At 33.4% G+C, this 22,652-nt stretch overlaps 2 protein-coding genes across 2 annotated transcripts; one reads left to right on the forward strand and one right to left on the reverse strand.

Annotated features, from left to right (window-relative positions):
- The first annotated feature begins 698 nt into the window (after positions 1–698).
- LOC149909014 (xanthine dehydrogenase-like) lies at positions 699–17,015 on the forward strand. Its single transcript, XM_090120595.1, has 8 exons — positions 699–886; positions 7,517–7,671; positions 8,667–10,815; positions 10,888–11,196; positions 11,433–11,770; positions 12,542–13,346; positions 14,087–14,254; positions 16,658–17,015. The coding sequence occupies exons 1-8, from the start codon at positions 815–817 to the stop codon at positions 16,706–16,708; spliced, it is 4,047 nt and encodes a 1,348-aa protein (XP_089976721.1). The 5' UTR covers positions 699–814; the 3' UTR covers positions 16,709–17,015.
- A 346-nt stretch (positions 17,016–17,361) lies between these two features.
- On the reverse strand, positions 17,362–17,916 carry LOC149909015 (uncharacterized). Its single transcript, XM_090101514.1, has one exon. It carries the CDS (start codon positions 17,914–17,916, stop codon positions 17,362–17,364), a length of 555 nt encoding a protein of 184 aa, XP_089957640.1.
- Positions 17,917–22,652: the final 4,736 nt, after the last annotated feature.

Genomic DNA, 22,652 nt, shown 5'->3' on the forward strand with positions numbered 1-22,652 from the left:
ATAAGACTTTCGTGAAGATAATGTTTTATCAATTAAATTTATTAAGAGCAATTAAAACATAATTATTTTGAAGTAAGACCTTGTATTATTGTACCATCGTGCCTTTATAACTAAAATGTAGATGTGCGAAAAATATGTCTATGCTGTGCTGTTAAATTATCTTTATATTTTGAACTAGCTTCCACCCACGAGTTAAGGATGGATGGATGTTTGTTATTCTTTCATATTATAACTACTGAGTCGACTGTCGATTACAATGAAATTTGGTATGTAAGTAACTGAATACCCAGATTATGACATAGGCTTTTATCCCGGAAATCCCACAGGAACGGGAACTATGCGGGTTTTTCTTTGAAAACGCGGCCGAAGCCGCGGGTGGAAATCTGGTTATTAGGTATATAATGTAATATTATGTACGTACGTTTGATAATCGCTGATAACCTCTCAACATTGTTTTAGAAATCGAGAAGATTTAACCACAGATTTAACTAACTAAGTAACTAACTAACTAAGAGTTTTTAAAGTTTTTTATTTTTGTGATTCTTGTTTGAATTTGCCACTATTCATTATTTAAGACTCATTATGAAATATGTACCAAGAGAATCAATCTGATAGAATTACAAACAGATTATTTTTAAATACATAATGAACTTGTTTATACGTCACTTCACAGCTCGCTTCGCTCTCAGTCTTAACAATAATAATTTCATTTGGAATCCGCCAGTTGATCGACAGCGTTCATTGAACGAGTTTGTTGTGTTGAGAGTGATTTTACAACAATAATAAATTTGTATATCTAACCACTGGAATAAATATGGATGATATCGAAGATTTTTTGCCGGAGAAAAAAGATACAAGTTTAATATTTTTTGTAAACGGTAAAAAGGTGAGTTTTTATTCATTGTAAATTTAAAAAGATATGTTTTGTTTTATTATTATGGAGTCTTTAGAGAATTCGATTAATAATAGGTTAAGGAGATTCTGAGCCTAGCACGAAAGTCGAAACCGCATACTAATTACCGTCTCAATTATTGGGCATTTAAAATTACTTAACTAGGCATCTTCTGTTTTTTTATGATTTCATTATTTGTTGAAGATAACTTGTTATGGGTGAAATAATAAATGTAAATATATTGTGCAATAGATTTGTAGAACAGAATGGTGACCGTTAGGTAGACAAGTAGGATACCTAGGTCATGGTTGATCATATAGGTACATGGGTTGAGCTAGAACATATCTGCAGACTACAGTTAGGTACATTTGGGTAAAACTGTACATTATAGGGCGTGGAATTTGGGGGTAGTGGGGGGTGGAGAGAGGGGGGGTGGGTACTAGGAACTTCCCCTGTAAAGGGGGGGGCGCGAAAATTAATAGTTTTCGAGATATTTACAAATTAAGTTTTGGTCCGCCTAAAGCAAAGGGGGCGCAAAGTAAGGACTTAGAAAATTTTTGATCTAAAGTGAAAATTGTATAGGTATCATAAAATACATAATATTTTTTATTCAAAACGCTAAAATAAGCATGTTTTATAAAAAAAACTTTTTCTCCAAAATAAAAAATGGCCGAGATATTCGCCCTCAAAGATTGATGATAAAACCTAACCTAACCCTTTCCCTATCTCCTCATGTCTTTTTTATATTGTCTCAGACACTGCCTTAGCTCCGGCGCTACGGGAAGTGCAGCCCTTCCGCCCTTGCGTGACAAAGCACGGTCGCCCGTACTCCACTTCGCAGCTTCAGCTTATTGGTCGCCTTCGGCGACCAGCCTCAGCCGCTCCGCTCCGCACGGCTCCCGAGCTTTGTCACGGCGGGCGAGGGCTGCTCTCCCTCCGCGCCTCCGGCTTTTTACATACACTCTAGGGGTAGGGCAGACAAGACCACGTGGAATTCGGGGTTGACAGCTTCGGTTCTGTGGCAAGTCTTATGATAATGCAATGCTTATTTTAGCGTAACGTTTTTTAGCTAGATTCGGACTTTCGCAGCTTAATATTGAATACATAATATTCCATCATTGAAAAAATTTACATTTTACAATCCGTCATGTATCTTGGTAATTATCAAGTTTAGAGAAAAGTTGCCCCAACAAAACATGCTTTTATTAGCGTAATCTTTACGATAAAACAATAATAAATAGGTGTTATAATGATACCAACTCCATCAAAAATTTTCTAAGTCCTGCGCCCCCTTTGCTTTAGGTATTTTTTTCCAGTTCCACATTGATCTGAAGCAATTAATATTAATTATTACTTTACAATAATAGTTTTCAATACTAGTAATATTGCATTAGCTCTTTGATTTGAAATATGACAGATTTAATGTAATAGACATTAGTATGACCTGTAGTTTTTTTTTTGTTTGAGTGGGAATCGCCCTAAAGTCGCGTCTTAGGTTATCGGGGTTTCTTTAGAGAACTGCCGCACGTATTATAGGTTTTTTGTGGGGGGAGGAGGGCACACGTAGGTATTTGATTTTTTTTTGCGCGTCGACGGAGCCCCGCTTCGCGGGGCTCCTATTTCTGTATAGTTTTTTTTTTAAAGAAACCTAACCTAACCTAACCTAACAGCTAACCTAACCTAAACTAGATTTTTTTTTGCGCGTCGACGGAGCCCCGCTTCGCGGGGCTCCTATTTCTGTGTAGTTTTTTTTTTTTTAAGAAACCTAACCTAACCTAACCTAACAGCTAACCTAACCTAAACTAGATTTTTTTTTGCGCGTCGACGGAGCCCCGCGTTTTTTTTTTTTTAAGAAACCTAACCTAACCTAACCTAACTTGATTTTTTTTTTGCGCGTCGACGGAGCCCCGCTTGGCGGGGCTCCTATTTCTGTGTAGTTTTTTTTTAAGAAACCTAACCTAACCTAACCTAACCTAACCTAAAGGCTAACCTAACCTAAACCTAACCTAACGAATTGAGGGTGAATGGGTCGTTTTCAAAATAATTGTACATTACTACAAAATGTTTGTCCCCCTAAAAAATCTTCGAAAAAAATATGGTTACGACTGAAATAAATCATTGTTAACGTTTTACAGACTAAACTTAAGCATACTGCATATCATTTCTGATAAAAAGCAATGAATTGCGATTCAAATTCTTACATAAATTTAATGTGAAAATAAAGTAACAAAAAAAGCTCCATACATTTTTTTATTGTCCCCTATGTGGACGACAATGAAAACCAATATTTTTATCAGAATTTTTGTATGAAACTTCCTATTTTTTTGTATCATAATTAAAAAGCAATGTTTGAAGTGTTATATCTGATAGATTAAACTATTTAAATTACCTTAAATAAACGAAGAATTACATATTATAAAAATGTCCCTATCAATCGTTACAATTTCGTGACACTGACTTATTGACATAATTAACCAACTTCTTGTATCACAAAGAAGAGGAATCTAACTCTAATCATTGGCAACACTGGTCATGTCACGAAAAGTAAGGTCACATTAACGCGCCGCCATTTTGTTCGTCGTCCAGACATGGAAGAAGTCCAGTAGTGTGCTGTGCAAAAAATTTAGTTACAATTTCCTAACGACGTATTCTCAACAAAAGTAAGTACATTTTGAAGAATTCACCTACCGCAATTGTAATATACTTAAATTATGACTAGAGTAATAGATTACACTTTCAATCTAATGGTAAATGTGATTATGTTTTGTGTAAAAGTATTTCTTAGGTTATTTTTTACATGTTACTGACGAACAATTTCTTGACATTTACTGACGTCAATAAATTGTAGACGGTAAAGCTGTGGTCTCATGTGTAAAGTATGAAAATAAGATATTAAAATGTGTGTTAAATTAATGTAACGAATAAAAATAAAGGAGAAAAACAATAAATCTCTCAAGATTATTTTTTTGTAACTACAGGCCATACTTTTTTAAACCATGATGTAGGGTTAGTAAAGTCGGGCTTAGGGACTTGACTTTTCCTGGGATCTGATAACTTTTTTATAGTGAAAGCGGATCAGTGAGTCTTGGCCTCCAATTTTACAAGTGGTTTCTGATGGGATAACGCTTGCCTTATTGCATTTAGTGTTGATCGCTTTTCCACCCACACGAGTGATGCTTACTTTTGTTTTTATTTTTATTCAAAATACATATATCCAACAGCTTTTTTTAGTTTTAGAATGCCGCTAACCGGTGCCGAACGGCAAAAAAATACATTGAAAAACTAAAAAAGCAAAAGCCTGAAATATATGAAAAGAAAAGGAAAACACACCTCGAGAAAGTGAAACAAAGACAAAGAAAAATATCAGATCTTAATGACAGTGAAAAAGAAGCTCGAAGACAAAAATGAAAAGAAGCTAATGATAGAAGAAAAGAAAAGGAAAAGCAAACAGAGAATTATAAAAATTAATGTTTTGTTGATTATTTGTAACTAAAAATATATATTTTTCTTAACTAGTGACTTCTTACTTTTTTATATGTAATATTACCTTATTCTGAATACAGCCTTACTTTTACAACTTCCTGACATTTCCTAACGAAACAGTTTACTGACAATTTCGTGACGTACAAATATTTTGAAAATGACCCAATATCTCCGCCATTTTTTATTTTAGAGAAAAGTTGTTCCTATAAAACATGCTTATATTAGCGTTATCTTTACGATAAAACAATAATAAATAGACAAGTTAAAATGACACCAACTCCATCAAAAGTCCTGCGCCCCCTTTGCTTTAGTCCAACCCAACTAGCTTTAGTGTTAAAAGGTTATCTAGTAATCCGAATAATCGGACGATTAAATTATTTTATTCATCCGGTAATCGGACGACTAATTTATTTTATTCATCCGTTTAGCGGACGACTAGACACTTCGATTAATATTTTTGTTAAATTATAAATTGCTAATATTAATAATTTTATTTTATTTAATCTATTTTACAAAAACTATACTTAATAATAATTATTTTTAATGTTGTTGTTAAAAAATATACAAATTTCATAAATAAAATTTAAATTATAATATTTTTTTGGGTTAGATAGAAATGTTTTACCTGAAATGAAACGCGTTTGACAATCGCTGTAGGCCAATTTGACACTGTCATAACAGTAAGTTCGCGTTTCAAAGATAAAATGGAGTAAAATTTTCCGATTTTCAAAAATTCGTGACTCAAAAACAAAAAGTTTTCGCGCTGTGAAATTTCAGATTTAGGTTCCATAGGACAATAGCTAACCACAAAAAAAATTACGACTCTCAACTCCACGCCCTATAATGTACAGTTTAGCCTACATTTGTCATATTATACTTTGGAAATAAACAATATTGCATATTATTTTATAAAAAATAAAAAAATATAGTTAAGTTATTTCAATGTTTCAGTTGTAAGTGCCAAAATCACTTATTTTGCGTAAAATCACTATCTATTTTTATTTTGTGGGTAGTATTTGATAACGGCTGGGAATAACAAGGTATTTGAATTATGCAGAATAATCAAATTGTCGAATACCATCATAATAACTCGTATACACGTGTACACACTACACGCATTGAACCGAACGCATTCCTTAAAAGAGGGTAGAAATATTATTACCTATATCATCCTAAGATGTCAGCTGATATATAGTTCATGTAGAAATAACTGACATTTCCATTATTATTCAACAAATAGTCTTATACAATAACTGTTTTTGTTTGTTGCTTAACACGCGTGAACCCGGATAAAAAGTTCCATATATGTTACTTTCTATACTACCTACCTACATACTATGAAATAAATCTCTCTTTGATAAAATTAATCAGGTAATAAACTTGTGTCTCAGTTCTACCGAACGGAAGACAAATAAACACGTTTTTATATTGTTTTCTTACTGAAAGATAAGGTGCTCAGTAAAGAGCTTGGAGAACCACTAACCTAGATACCTTCCTAGAATGAGGAGACGATCTATATTTGGAGGCAGTTACATATATCACCGGACGGAATAGCAATATGAATAATTGACCCTCAGAAAACCATTTTAGTGATAGTGTATAGTAGTGTATTGATGCTGTTATTGTAATATTTTTATATCGAGAAAATCGAGGAGGCTAGGTTCTTTATGAGCGCAAATTATATTTAAGTATTTATTTATCAGGAGACGTTCATTGGCTGCAGTATAACATAAAAAATTGTTTTAATACAAAATGTATGGAACGAAGTTCCCTTCGGCCTTTCTTTGGTCTGATAGTAAATAGTAAATACATAATTATATTGGACTGCAGTCTACAGATCAAAGATGACCTACTTAACTTCAAGTTTCCAGTCCGTTTAATGTTACTGTAATTTTCCCCATTTGAACACCCTACCATGCCCTATACCCTACCATAAACTGTCCGTCATGTGGTCGATTTCTCTCCAATCGTGCCGGTGTTTTGTTTATATAGAGTATACCCAAAATGGAATGTAAGTGCGTATAATACGCGTAAAATGCGTTCTTGTGCACTATAATAGTCCTTCGCAGTGGCCTAGTCATCGAGATTAACAGTAGCAGCCGAAATTAGACCAGGGAAACTATTATAGCCTATTTGTTATTTTATTCTAGGTGCAAGCTTCGGCTTGGTTCTAAGCTTCGCTTGGTTCTAAATAAATTAAATTAACTGTCATATCCTCGCCTATAGGTAGCAGTCGCTCGCAAAACGCAGTGGTTTTGATTATTTTATAAATGTATTCTATCCCCCGCGGCTTCGCCCGCATTGAGAGTGAAAGCGACTTTGTTTTATCTATACTATGTAGTGAAACTATGTACTAGTGAAACTGTTTATGGATTCATAAAACCTATATTATATGGCTATCTACCTATAGTTTTGTAAGACAAAAATATTCGTCGTGATGAATCTTAAATGAGTTCGTTACACACTTGATACAGCAGCTCGCTTTGTCTTATCTAATAGTGTTAACATGTTGAATATAGATGGAATCTTTTAAATACACTGATGCGTACTGGAATTATTGCTTTTAATTTGTAGCCGTAGTAAGGATTAAACGCAAGTAGGTATAACCAATGTATATTTAAGTATTTCATGGAAGAGAAATAACACATTTGCATTATGCTATCTTGCTTGCATTTCAAAATACATACCTAGTATTGTGGTTAATGTATATATGTATTTATACGCATCATAAATATGTAGCAATCGTTTTTCTGCGCTATTTACGCTATTAAGTCAGTGCTGTTTTATTACGAAAACTTAATCGTGTGGAGGTTTGTATGATAGATAATATATTAGCGATACATCCGCAGTAAGTTAGTTATCATTTTGGCTTATCATTAAACAGGTATAGCGATTAAAAACATTAAAAATTTGAATTTAGCTTGCAATTAGGATTTCTGTTCTTCTATACATATTTTTCTTAGTATTAACGTGAATATTTTTAAACTGGGACTTACTGAAGTACCTACTCTTTCAGTCTGTTAAAATAGAAATAGGTAGGTAGAAGAAAATTTAAATTTGAAATAGATAGGTCACGTCCGCGTCGTGATTTGTATTTATTTTGTGATCCATAAATTTATGATTTCTGTTTAAAAATTCCAGGTGGTTGAGCCACAGCCAGACCCAGAATGGACTTTGTTATGGTATTTGCGAAGAAAACTGCACCTGACTGGAACGAAGTATGGGTGCGGCGAAGGCGGTTGCGGGGCCTGCACGGTTATGGTGTCGCAATATTTGCAGGACGAAGATCGAATCAAGTATCCTTTTATATGTGACAAGTTTTTTAGTAATCTCCTGTTAGTTACGCAGTTAACAAGTTTAAGTACCTACATATTGCGTTGATTAGCTCATTTAATGCATAGGTATGGATAATTGCAACATCTAATTGATACCACTTAAGTAAACCTATTAGTTATTACATCCCTTGTTTGTTACGAGTAAGCATAATATTAGTAAACAAATATATCAATAATTTAATAATTACTATACCTATGCCATGCATCATTGTTTTATGATTGAATGATTGTTTGCCAATAAGTTCGTTCACTGTTAACTACTTTACAATTTAGAATTTACCTCCATAATCGAACTTTTTTGAAATAAAATTTGTTTTGTCTGAGTTATCTGAGATAGCTTTATTTTAGATGTGATTTAGTTTTTACAATGAAATTGTTACAAAATTGTTCTAGATGTCCACCAATTAAGAAACGGTGATGACACGATAACCTATTTACATTAAATTGCAACAATAATTATTATTATTTTACTTCTGAAATCAAATTATATAAGTACTTCACATCGAGTATTATGTGAGTATTTTTATTAAATCAGTATTCTCGTGCTGCAAAATGATGGTTTTGTTATAAATTTTATTTATGTTGAAATCAATTACTTACTGACTTATTTTGCGTTATAGTAGATACACTAGCTTTCCGCCCGCGGCTTCGCCCGCGTTTTCAAAGAAAAGCCCGCATAGTTCCCGTTCCCGTGGGATTTCCGGGATAAAACCTATCCTATGTGTTAATCCAAGTTACCCTCTATATGTATGCTAAATTTTATTGCAATCGGTTTTTTAGTTTTTACGTGAAAGAGTAACAAACATCCATACATGCATACTTACAAACTTTCGCCTTTATAATAGTAGTAGGATAGTAGGATACCTAAACGAATTTCTAAGATCAATCATTATGCAATTAGGGATAAATAAAGAAATACATAAATAAATAACAAATTATCCTTATAATACCATCAGACATTACTCGGTTAACGCGTGTCTAATGCCTTTGTGCACAGTACATGGCATGGCAATCACAACTGTGGAAGGTATAGGCTCGACTCAGGATAAATTGCACCCAGTTCAAGAAAGGATAGCAAAAGCACACGGATCTCAGTGTGGCTTTTGTACACCTGGAATAGTTATGTCGATGTATACTTTATTAAGGAACAAAAATAAAATTGATTTCAGTGACATTGACACGGCTTTGCAGGGTAATCTTTGTAGGTGCACCGGCTATAGACCTATTATAGAAGGTTTTAAAACATTTTTGGAGGAATGGGAACATCAGTACAATGGAAAACTAGATGCCAATGGTGACACCAAATCACCGTGCATGATGGGTGAAGATTGCTGTCGACTTAAGAATGCAGATAGTCAAGAAAAAGAAACGTTGTTTGATAAATCAGATTTTAAACCATACAGTCCCACACAAGAGCCGATATTTCCACCTGAATTAAAAATTAATTACAAAGAATACGTCTCTAGCCTAACATATTTCAAAGGACCAAATATAGCATGGATTCGACCTTTTAAATTAGAGGAACTTCTTTTACTAAAGAAACAGTATCCATTTAGTAAAATTGTTGCTGGGAATACAGAAATTGGAGTTGAAGTAAAATTTAAAAAAATGGTATATCCCATTTTAATATCGCCAATTATAATAAAAGAACTGAACACTATTCAAGTAACTAACAGTGGTATACAAGTTGGCGCTACCATTACTCTAAGTGATTTAGTAAAGTTTTTGGATAATTTTATAAAGGAGAATGATACTAAAGGGAAAGTTCTCGAAGCTATAAAAGATATGCTCCATTGGTTTGCAGGCACTCAAATTCGCAATACAGCATCATTAGTCGGAAATATTGTCACAGCAAGTCCAATTTCTGACTTAAATCCAATTTTAATGGCTAGTGCAGCTACACTTATGGTCAAAAGTTTAGAGCGTGGAGAGAGAAAACTTACAATTGATTCCAATTTCTTCAAAGGTTATAGAAAAGTTGCAATAGAAGAAGACGAGATAGTATTATTCGTAGAAATACCTTTTACAGGTAACGATCAATTTGTTAAGGCATACAAACAAGCTAAGCGACGAGAAGATGATATTTCAATCGTCACGGCAGCATTTAATGTTGAGTTTGAAAAAAATAATTTAATTGTATCCGATGCAAAGTTATGTTTTGGAGGAATGGCTCCAACAACTGTATGTGCTACCAAAACATCTTCATTAATGAAAGGGAAACATTGGGACCAATCACTTTTAAAATCAGTATTTGACTCTTTGACGGAAGAGTTTAAATTAAATAGTTCTGTACCAGGAGGTATGCCAGAATACAGAAAATCGTTGTGTCTTAGTCTCTTTTTCCGATTTTATTTACATATTTTACAAATACGAAGCTTGAACGGCACAAGGCCAAGTAATTACGAACTATCTGGTAGTTATCAAATACCTGCACTGCAGCCAAAGAGCTCTCAATGTTTTGAAATAAAAAATAATGAAAGGACCACGTATGATGCTGTTGGAAAGCCAATTGTTCATATGTCAGCTTTTAAACAAGCTACAGGCGAAGCAATATATTGTGATGATCTTCCGACTCTGGAAGAAGAGTTATACTTAACATTAATTTACAGCGCGGAATCTCACGCAAAAATTAAATCAATTGATGCTAGCAAAGCACTAGCTGTGCCGGGTGTTGTAGCGTTTTTTTCAGCGGCAGATATACCAAAAGAGCGTAATAAGATGGGTCCAATTCTAAAAGACGAAGAAGTATTCGTAAGTGATGTAGTGACTAGCAAATCTTGTATCGTCGGAGCTATAGTTGCTAAGACTGAACAAATTGCACGAAGAGCGAAAAATCTGGTGATGGTTTCGTATGAAAAAATAGAACCAGTCGTAGTAACAATTGAAGATGCAATTGCTCATGATTCATATTATCCAAAAACTTATAGACAACTGATTCACGGCGATGTACAAGAAGCTTTTAAGCAATCGAAACATAAGAAAAATGGCCACATACGAATTGGAGCTCAAGAACATTTTTACTTAGAAACAGTTTCAGCGTATGCTATAAGGAAAGAAGACGAATTGGAAGTAATATGCAATTCTCAAAATCCGGCGGAAGTTGCGGTAAACATTTTTTTAAATTTTTAATTTAATCAAAAGTAGCTCGACCAAAATACTAAACTGTTTTTTTTTCAGCAAACTGTAGGCCAGGTACTCAATATACCTAACCATAAAGTTGTATCTAAAATAAAAAGAATTGGTGGAGGTTTTGGTGGAAAAGAAACAAGGTCTCTTATCCTCGCATTACCAGTTGCTGTCGCTGCTTATCGATTAAAAAAGCCTATTCGGGGAGTACTAGATAGAGATGAAGATATGCAAGCAACAGGATACAGACATCCATGTTTAATTAAGTATCAAGTCGCATTTGATGATACAGGTAAAATCAGTGGTGCTATTTATGACGTCTACGCAAATGGAGGGAACTATTTGGATATATCGCCCTCGGTAAGTGCAAATAAATTTAATTATGATAAAACGCACTAATGTTACTTAACTTTAATTGTAATCTAATAAAAAAAGTATTTTAAACATAGATACTACAAACAACTAACTGAAATAAACATGAAAAATTAAATCTTAAATACTATTTCCGAACCGCTGTATATATTAAGACAAATTTCCATATAAACATGTCTTCTTGAAATAAAAAAAATATATAAGTATTTTAAAACTTTTTTCAGATGTTGGAAAGAGTGATGACTCATTTGGATAATTGCTGTAAAATACCAAATATCGTTGTAAATTTGAACCTTTGTAAAACAAATACTCCTTCAAATACTGCATTCAGAGGTTTTGGTGGTCCTCAAGCTATGTTTGCTACCGAATCTATGATAAGAGATGTTGCGAATGCGTTGAATAAAAGTTATGAAGAAATTATAACTGTCAATATGTATAACGAAGGAGATTTCACATATTATGACCAAGAGCTAATACATTGTACAATAAAAAGATGTTGGCAAGAATGCATTGAAACATCAAATTATTGGCAAAGGAAGAGCAAAGTACAAGAATTCAATAGGTATGTTAATTTATTGTTTGAAATTAAATCTATAATTTAATTTTATTAAATAGACCGTATTTTTTTTCTACTACTAATAACGTAATTTTATTTGAAACTAGCGGTCCACCCCGGCTTCGCCCGTGGTAGGTACATATTTCGCAATAAAAGGTAGCCTATGTTCTTTCTCGGGGTCCTAAGATTATCTGTGCCAAACTTCATCAAAATCGGTCCAGTAGTTTATGCGTGAAAACCATACATACATACATACATACATACAAACCTTTCCTCTTTATAATATTATATTAGTATAGATATCAACGACTATTTAATAGATTAATAATTATAAAGTTAATTACGATGTGTGCATGCTTTATACAAAGAGCTGCTGAAACAATTAAGCTGAATGTCGTGTGACTTGGCAAAGATGTACAATGTACATTTTATATTTACAATGTACTTTCCAGTCAGTAATCTCCAAAAATACTTTTTTTAACCTTTACATGCAACAAAGGCAGGCTATTAACTGAGGCTATTAATTAATTAAAACGAAAAAAGAGATCTCAAATTTTCAGTGAATTTATAAATATAAATCACAGGCATACTTTTACTTTTTGTCCCTAACTTATTCACTTTTATTACGTAGGTACTTAATCGTAAAAGTGTAGACTGTAGACACGTTTAAATAATTAATATATTTTTATTGAATTTAATATCTTTTGATATATTAAGTAACGAATTTAAGAATGCAATGACGTTTTGTACTCTAATTATTATCTAATTAATTTTTAGAATGAATCGATGGAAAAAGAAAGGACTGGCTTTAACACCTACTAAGTATGGTATATCATTCCAAATTGACATGTTGATGCAAGGTGGGGCTCTAGTGTTGATATACTGCGACGGATCAGTGCTTATATCAATTGGAGGCATAGAAATGGGACAGGGGCTCTTTACAAAAATGATTCAAGTCGCATCCAAAGTCTTAGATGTAGACGTGTCTAAAATTCATATCAGTGAAATGTCTACAGATAAAGTACCGAATTCTTCACCCACAGCTGCAAGTGTCAGTTCTGATTTGTACGGAATGGCCGTATTAAACGCTTGCAAGACACTTAACGAGCGTTTGGAACCGATTAAGAAAAGCAATCCAAATGGCAAATGGGAAGACTGGATCTCTGCAGCATATATGGAAAGAATAAGTCTTTCTACGACTGGATTTTATGCTTCTCCAAAGATACAATTTAATCCTAAAACGAATTCTGGAACGCTCTTTGAATATTACACGTTTGGCGTGGCATGTTCTGAGGTTGAAATTGATTGCTTGACTGGTGATCACCAAGTGTTGCGTACGGATATTGTCATGGACATCGGGGAAAGTCTTAATCCTGCAATTGATATTGGCCAAATCGAAGGTGGTTTTATGCAGGGCTATGGGCTGTTTACAATGGAAGAGATGTTATATTCGCCAACGGGAGAGATTTTGTCGCGTGGCCCAGGCGCTTATAAGATTCCAGGGTTCTCTGACATACCGAAGGAATTCAACGTTTCATTGTTGAAAGGCGCTCCCAATCCTCGTGCTGTTTACTCATCTAAGGTAAATTATAGAAATAAATTTAATTTCTCTTGTTATTCTTATAAGAAACTCCACTAATAATGGTTAAGTTACTATTAACATTGTACACTGTACAGGCCTTCGATGTTCTCTCCTCTTGATAATTAGGTAATTTTATGAAATCTTTCCTGAGAGCGTTTCGTGCAGGCATCTGGACTGTGTTAATTAAAATGCACATTGTACATACGTTTTTAAAAATTAAATAAACACTTTAATTCGTATAACAATGTACGTCTACATACATAAGTAAAGATGGTACGAGTTTTTACAATTTACACAGAAATTATATTGGCGCCACTCATAATTATTAATGAATGTATGTAATTTTCTAGTCTAGCATTATTTTCTCTAACATAATAACATACATATGTAGGTATCTATTTTTTACGTTTAATCATTAATGTATTCAACAAAATGCACGCAGCATTCACATTCTAGATTTCTATACATTTAGATAATACCTAATACATATAAACCATCAAGTTATTAGTATGCAATGGAATTTTAATGGAAGTAATCTCTTTGTACTGGCACAAATAATATAAAACTAAAGAGTTTTTTTGTTTGTGTGAACGCACTAAGCTCAAGAATTACTGACTGATTACAAAATTACTTTCATCATTGGATATGTAGTATGTACGTGCTCTGAGTGTTGTAAGTTATATGGTGAAGATGAGGCGGACCGCTAGTAAAATATACACATTGAAAATTTTCAATTTCAGGCTGTAGGTGAACCTCCTTTATTCTTGGCGGCGTCTGTGTACTTCGCTATAAAAGAAGCCATCAAATCTGCTCGTATGGATGCTGGAGTCGATCCTGAATTTGTTCTCGAAGCTCCTGCTACATGCGCTCGTATAAGGATGGCGTGTGAAGATGATATTACAAAACAGGTACTTAAAATTAGTTGTATTTTACCGAAATTGTTTTTTTTATTAATATGTGTTTATATTTACATTAAATTACACATTATAATAGTGATTTATGCATGTGGTCATATTGAAATTTAATATTAATTAAAAAAATAAGATAAATGTGCCATGACAATATATCCCTTGAAGTTTTGGAAATTTATTACTCCTACAGGAGTTCGGATCACAGTTTCGTATCGCCGCATACGATCCTTCGGCGGAAAAATTATAAAATTTGCCTGCGATAGATATGAAGTAATCAAATAATTTAATAGCAAATTTACAAAATAAGTCTTCGATCAATTATTAAACTTATGTATATATAAGTAGATACGTTAGTATATATGGAATAAAAAGTGGTGAAGGTGTTACAAACATAGACTATTTTTACATAACATGCTATGACGTTGGTTATGGTATGGGTTATGCATGCGACTTCATTTTAATGTTGCGAATTGAACCCGCAAGTTTTTATAAACGTAGATACCTAATTTAATTTTTAAATGAAATTGGAATGAAACGCCAGTGAAAATCCCGTCCCAACAAAATCGGTCCTGCCGTTTCATAGATTCGCTGGAGCAAACAGATATAATTTTTATCATAATTGATGTGTGGTGTGGTTATATAGGTAGTGTAGTGCCCCCTGTCTTTATCATAATTTATGAACCACAGATAAAGTTAAGTGACACTTCGTTATCAATCCGTGCAAAGGCCAAATCATTTTTAGCATTTACTCGTAGCAATAAAAATGTTTTTAATTTTTATATTGACTTTTAAATAGTTATAATTAATATGATTATTACACGATATTTCAATCTGAAATTATGTTATAGATACACATGTGTAATCTGCCTGTGGTAATGTATATTTGAGGAAGGTATATTTAATGGGATATAAAAACTGGAATGTCTATGTGAATTATTTGTTACAGTACCTATGTATTTAATTATTTCCACAATGAAAATTGCTGAAGCATGCATGTTAACTATTCAATATTCCTAGCACGTGAGTCGTAACTTTTACCATCACGTTGCTGCTAGTGCAAATTGCAATGCTAATATGTTTCGCATAGTTTAACTGAGCATCTATTATGTTTAAATATTTTAAATAATAATCTGTTATACTATAATCAATGTGAGATAAGGAAGCTATAAATTAAATAAGAAGGAACCTAGTTTATTTGATGGGGATTTAATTGCAGAAAGGATTTGATAGTGAATTCGCATGAGAATAAATTTTATTATTAAATCTTAAACGTAACTTGTTTGCTGATTAAATAACGGATAAATGCTCTATAGCTACAAGCTATAAATAGCAATATTTGCTACAATGTTTATTAAAGTGAAGCATTAGCAAGTTAGCAACTATGTTTACAAAATCGTATTACGTGAAAGCAATCACCATGTGTGCAAAAAAGCTACAGTTCGTTAAGCAATCAGTGAACTATGTGATTAATATAAGCTATTTTATATCTGAGTAATTGTTGTAGGTGTAAAAAGTTTATGTATCGTGCAGTATAGCATTCGCTAGTAATTTCACAGGTGATGCATTTTTATCACGCGCAGTCAACGGTCGATATATCTACCTACTGCGTTAATATTTTTAGTGTCTAAGCTGATTTCTATTACCTTCTTGTATAATTTTTAGGACATTCCACTGTGGGTGACAAAAAATACAAAAAAAAATTGCTTTGTGTTGCAAACAACACAAGTCTTAGTAGGTCTATTCATTTAGTCGGATCATCGGATGCATTAGCCGATAAATAATCCTTATGAATTTTTATAGGTAACTACTCTAAATTTTATACCTCAGCGTAAATTAAGTTCTTCTTTTGTAAATTAGGTGTGTTATGGATTATAAACCGTCATTCATGTATAATTTACTAACCCGTTGTAATTTATTAAAACCTGTTCACTAACAATAGGCACATGTATAATGTGTTACATGATCGCAATCACGGTAGATTAAAAAACGATAGAAACTGCAGACTTAATAATTCATAAAAAAACCAGAACCGCCAAATTTTAAATTTAATTGCGGTAATGAAAATGTAGTAACAAGTAAGAAATCATTTTAATTACTTATTAACTTTTTTCGTACAATACTACCAAAAATGATTATAATTGCTTAGCTAAATTTATTTACTTAGTATGTTCAATGTTCTGTTAATGATGATCATCTATGTGAACAAAATAAATATATGTACGAATTTTATTTTAATTGACAATCATTTTAGGTGAAAGAACCGATATATCTATAAAAAAAATGCCTTAATATTAATAATAATATACTCATAAGAGTACTTTCTCTTAATAATATTTACTAGGTATTACTGTGGTATTTTCTTTGCTATTATGTGTTTATTATTTCATTGTTTTTTTACAGGTTAAACCAACTATCGACAATGTTGGACGGCCCTGGAACGTCATTCCCTAGCGCACCGCAGCATTACAACCTTAGAATAATATTACCTAGAATCCAACTAACTACCCACGTGCAACAAAAGTGAGGCAGTTTAAACGGAACCAATTTATTTTATTCAGCCCCGGATCTTCGGTTGTTAAGGTCAAGCTAGTAAAAGCATCTGCGACAATTAAACAGATTGTGTTGTTAAATTGGGTGTTACAATAAATCGGTTAAATAAAAAAAAGATCGTGTGTGCCGAGCACACATGTCAGAAGTGAAACTCCTTTGGCAAGATTCAAAGATATCAAAGTTACTTACTCGATGACGTGACGATATTGCCATTTTTTTTTTTTTTTTTTTTTTTTTTATAGTGGGGAAATCTTCCAAAGATACCCACGGCCCCCGGGGATGGAGCCAAGGGTTATGTCGGATTCTTACCGACTAAAACCCCACTGTGTTCCGTCGAGCCGCGCAGTTAGCCGGGGCCGCGGGTACTCTTAGAAATCGTCCACGACCCTGGCAGCGGACGCCCGGTTACGGGCCCACCTCCGTTATCACCTACGGATGCGCGCGTGCGCGCCTCCTCCTTCCTCTGCGAGGCGGCATGAGCGGAACACGTCTCATGTCACCTCACTGCCCCGGACGATGGAGCATGTCCCCGGTCCATCGTCCAGAGCCCTTCGCTAGGGAGGCAGGTCGCGATCGCTAGCGACCGCGACTCGGCGTCGGCGCCTAAAGGGTCGCCGGCGCCGCATCGGGTCCGCGAGAGGGTTCCCCTCACGAACCCGCTCCGCCTCCTCTTTTCGCACCATCACCTCCTCACAGAAGGCGACCACCGCACGCCAGGACCTGGAGCCTCCAACCATGGCGCGAACCACGGACGGGAGCGAGAGATCCGGCCCCACAGCAGCGACCAGTCGCTGTCTAGCCACGGACCACGCAGGACACACACTCAGCGTGTGGTCCGCTGTATCCTCCTCGCTTGGGCACCAATGGCAGGCCATGGTTGGCTCCCGGATCGCGACTCGACACAGGTATCGTCCGAAACACCCGTGTCCAGACAGTACCTGTGTCAAGCGGAACGTGAGAGCCCCATGTCGTCTGCTGCACCATTCTAAAAGGACCGGCCGGATGGCCTCCACCGTCCTTACACCTGCAGTTGGGTTCTCAAGCCGCCGCACCCATTCCTCCATCAGACGCTCGCAAGCCGAAGCCCTCCAGCGTGACGATATTGCCATGACGCGACCTTGAAGTTTTACTCTCAACCTGCCTAAAGAAGTTTTACTTCAAAAAAGCTTCACATAATAAACTAAAGTACCCACATATTATATACGTATTGATTACGGGTAGGTACATTAAATATCAATCTGGTTTACGCCTTCCTTTAGAAGAAGCTTGCATGAATATTAACGATCTAGGCGATATTAAACTAAGATTAAAACGCACAATACCTACTATAGACACTTTAGTTCTACGTTTAAGTCTTAAATATTTCTATATATCTATAATTATTATAAGTACCTTATAACTTATTGTATGTCTATTATAAATAGAGCAGCCTTAGCCTTTCCTTTGTTAAAAAAAAGTATTTGATTCAAACTGCTATAAAAAATGCTAATAGTGTATACTTAAGTTGTTTATAAAATTAATAGGAACAATTCTAATTTTACTTACTTATGGGATTACCTTCACTGTATAGTCTATAGTTTTTCATGCTTAGGTAAAAGTATATATAAAAAGCGTATGTAAAGAAATGTAACGCAATAAACACTGAAATATAGTAATGAACTATCGTATATATATCAGTATGGTGATGAAACCAATAAATTTACCTGTAGAAAGTGAATATTAAAGTGAACTAACGAAACTTATACATATTAATTATTGCGTAAGGGGATTTATAACACAAAACAAAATTATATGTACCTTAGATACTACTTAGTACTTATATTATATTATGTATCATATTTATATGGACTCTTGTCCATATAAAACATCCTATATAATATTAAAAAAAAAAGTTATAAAAATATCAGGTTGGTAATCTTATACAACATACCTGGCATCTTATGCAATACAATTTTGAGACGAAATAAATTGTTGAATAAGTTAATAGCATAATATCTTATTAGCAATTTAAAATACATTTAGTCTAAAAATTATCTAAAAAATGAATTTCAGACAATTTTAAGACTTATAAAGCGAACGCGTATAACCTACCGCTATACGTAAATAAAATATGTTTAAGTACTTACCTACTTAGAATTTAAGATTAGGTGTTAATCGATCTTTTTAAAAGTACCTACCAAATACATAATACATATTCTTAAATTGGTTTTTAAATATTACAGTACATTTTATATTTTTATATTGTTATTAGTTAAATGTATGTTAGTTTATTGTTGTAAAGTACCTACACTTTTTAAACATTAAAATTGTAAAGAAAAAGATGTACCTACCCTTAAGTTTAATATTCTGTTCTTTTTTATCTATTAATAAAATACCAATGAAATCAATTTTATGTATTACTTGCATGCATTATTTCATATTAAGAAACATACTGTGTAACTGTTTTAAGTAACATTTTAATGAAAGCCCTATAAAAATATTAGAATAGGTTCATTCATCCGTTCATCAAATAGGTCACTCAAATCAGCTTTTTTACCACCTCCCTCCCTATTGTCACGCTGTATTACACTATTTGTAACCCCTCTTGAAAAAATTGTCACAAAAATCAAGACACACTTATATTTATTACACGCTTTATATTAGCTTCACCTGTATGTTTGTAACCGACTTCTTTGGGCGCGATTTGGACCAAATTTCGTTCAAACTTTGTAGATTTATTTAGGACCGATGACAATACACTAATTTGATATTGCACTTGTAATTCATACATTGCACTTGTAAGATAATACATACACACACATATTAAGAAAAAACACTATTCTTAACGTTCATGATATTTTTGATGTCATTTTTGTTATTTAAACTAGTTAAAAAACAGTTTAAAAAAGTTCTGTCTTGGACGTCCGTGTGTCTGTATGTGCGGATCCTTTTTCTTGTTAACACGATAGCGACCGAAATACTTTACTAATCGAGTCTTTTTTTTTCTCTTACGCTTGAGTATGCTCAGGAATAGAACCCTTTCATTTTTCAGGGTCTGATTCGATGTGGTTTAATTGTTATTAATTCATAAACAAAAATAATAATTAATAAATATTTATTAAAAAAAAATTATGAGGCGTGCACTTTTGGATTTTCCAAATTATTTTATAGTTATTACGAGTTACGTAATATGGTATTTCTAAACACCTGCCACCTGCGGTAGGTTCCTATTAGTACGTAATACCACAGACTAATAATAATATACTACGTATACAAGTAATACTATTATAATATTTATAATAATATATTCTGTATTCTGTAACCTAATAAGGTTCATAACAATTCATGTATATTATTAAAATAGGTACGGTCTTTATAATCGATGAATATAATCGTAGGTCTTTAATTTGAAATTTTTATGGAGTTAATTTTAAATACTATAATATTATATAATATTCTTATAAAGTAAGTCCCTACATACGTGTATCTTCTAAAGTACCTAACAGAACACGGTTAACATTTATTATAATTTATATATGTAATTGTTATGTGAAATCGTTATTCTAGAATTGATATGAATGAATAAAAATCTGTAAAATGCTTGCAGTTTTTACATCTATATAATTATAGAGCTTTTTAAGTTTACATTAGAGATAATAACTTATGCGATAATGCCGATGGCAAAATATCGTATATGTATTTGAAAAAATGGTGTAAAGAAGGTACTTATATATTGTTTTATTTTATAGAATGCAATATGTAGATGTTAATCGTTTAATATTTAAAAGTTAATTTACAATAGACATAAACTGAAGGTAAGATATAAGATAAAAAATATTGAAGTAATTAACAAAAAAAAATGTAAACTATTCTGAGTGACTTTCGATGCACATTGACATATTCGTATAGGAGCTACCAACGTTGACAAGTGAGCATTTTAGTATAGTTGGTTCTTTGATATACTGTTCCTCTTGCTATTTCGGTTAGAGTCCGGGCTGTCTGGCTGGTCGCAGTGGTTGCGTTTTTTAGTGCGCATCTCTTCTGCACAGGATAATTTCCTTAATTTAAAGTCATTTTTTAACGCGTAATTTTTAATATTTTACCTTTAGATAGATCCATTAGACATAATTTTTTTATTGCAAGACGTTTTTTTCGTTGTTTAATAGGTGCCAGACGCAATTTTTTATTTCGTTTTTATAAAAAATTCAAATTATTTTAGAATGTCTGTAAATTTCATATTATGTTCTTCAAACATAATATAATCTAAAATTAATTAGCCAGACGCTAATTCGATTGTTAAGTATTAAATAATGTGTATAAATAAAAAAAAGTAATGAAGCATGCAGCTCATCAGCTAGTGTATTTTAACTATGCGACAGGAAATAATTGCAAGAATACAATATTATTTACACTTGTTCTTATAAATAAAAGCTAAAATGAAAAAAAATAAACATAAAAGTGAAAAATAAATTAAAGTTACCATACATTGAAAGGAATGGAATAAAAACTTTATCAATGAAGGTTAAACAATTACATAGTTAAATTTAAAAAGCCATCTTCATAATCATCATCATCATCATCTTTCCTCACACTGTCAGAATTATTTATGTTATCGTCTAAGGAATTGTTATTGTTTTCCAATATTCCATCATCTGTAAACAACTAGAAAGTTTGTTTCAATATTGATGTACACACATACACACACACAACACACACACACACCACACCACACACGACACACACACGTGAACACACACACACTCGCATGTTTAAGTTTGTATTGAATTTAACTAAAGTAGTTAGCATGAATTTATATAGGTATACTAGCGGTCCGCCCCGGCTTCGCCCGTATGGTACCTACATGTATAAAGTATAAACTATCCTATCTCTCAAGTTGGATCGAACTGCACATGGTGTGCGAATTTTATTTTATTATAATCGGTTAAGTGGTTTGGGAGTCCATTGAGGACAAACATTATGACACGAGATTTATGTATATATATATTAAGAATTAAGATTAATGAATTAATATTGTTATCATCATCACTACATAGTATAAAACAAAGTCGCTTTCTCTGTCCCTATCTATGTCTCTTTAAATCTTTGAAACTACGCAACGGATTTTGATGTGGTTTTTTTAAATAGATAGAGTGATTCAAGTGGGGGGTTTATATGTATAATAACATCCATTAAATAGTGGAGAAGTACTGTTATTTTTGAGGTTTCTAATGTGATTTCGTAAATAATTACATTTTTTCCACTTACAGTGCAAACGCAGGCACCCTACGAGTTTTATCAAAATAATGTACTAACTATAGTACACATTGAAAAGGTCTACAGAAAAGTCCGTGATGGTATATGTCTATCTCTTATGGATAACCCACAATAACTTTTTTTGTCATTTACTTTTTACGACCAATAATGGCTAATTTTCGAAGCGATTTTAACCAATACAGCATTAATCCTTAACCAATTAAAGACCTTGAATACATTGTTCATTTAATATAGATCTATATGGCCCTTTACACCGTATGATTTAAGTGAATATTTTCGAAGATATTACAGATTTAAAAATTGCGGGACGTAGCGTTTGCGGCGGTACCAGCCGGCCGCCCGGCTATATATTTTATACCCGTGCGAAGCCGGAGCGGGCCGCTATGTTTTTATATTCAACGTTCACAGTTTTTCTGTAGTGTATTTAGTATCAGCATTGCACCTGTGCGAAGCCAGGGCCGGGCGGGTCGCTAGTTAATATTAGATATACCTATATATTAGAAAATTTAACTTGTATTGGCAACACTGTATTTTGTCTGTGGTTCTTTTTCTTCTTGTACGCGGTGTGTAATGTGTGGTATTAGGCAATGTG

The sequence above is a fragment of the Colias eurytheme genome, chromosome 4 (assembly GCF_061535395.1).
Source record: "Colias eurytheme isolate Ceu_HAF_F1 chromosome 4, ilColEury1 Martin Lab GWU primary, whole genome shotgun sequence".
NCBI lineage: Eukaryota > Metazoa > Arthropoda > Insecta > Lepidoptera > Pieridae > Colias > Colias eurytheme.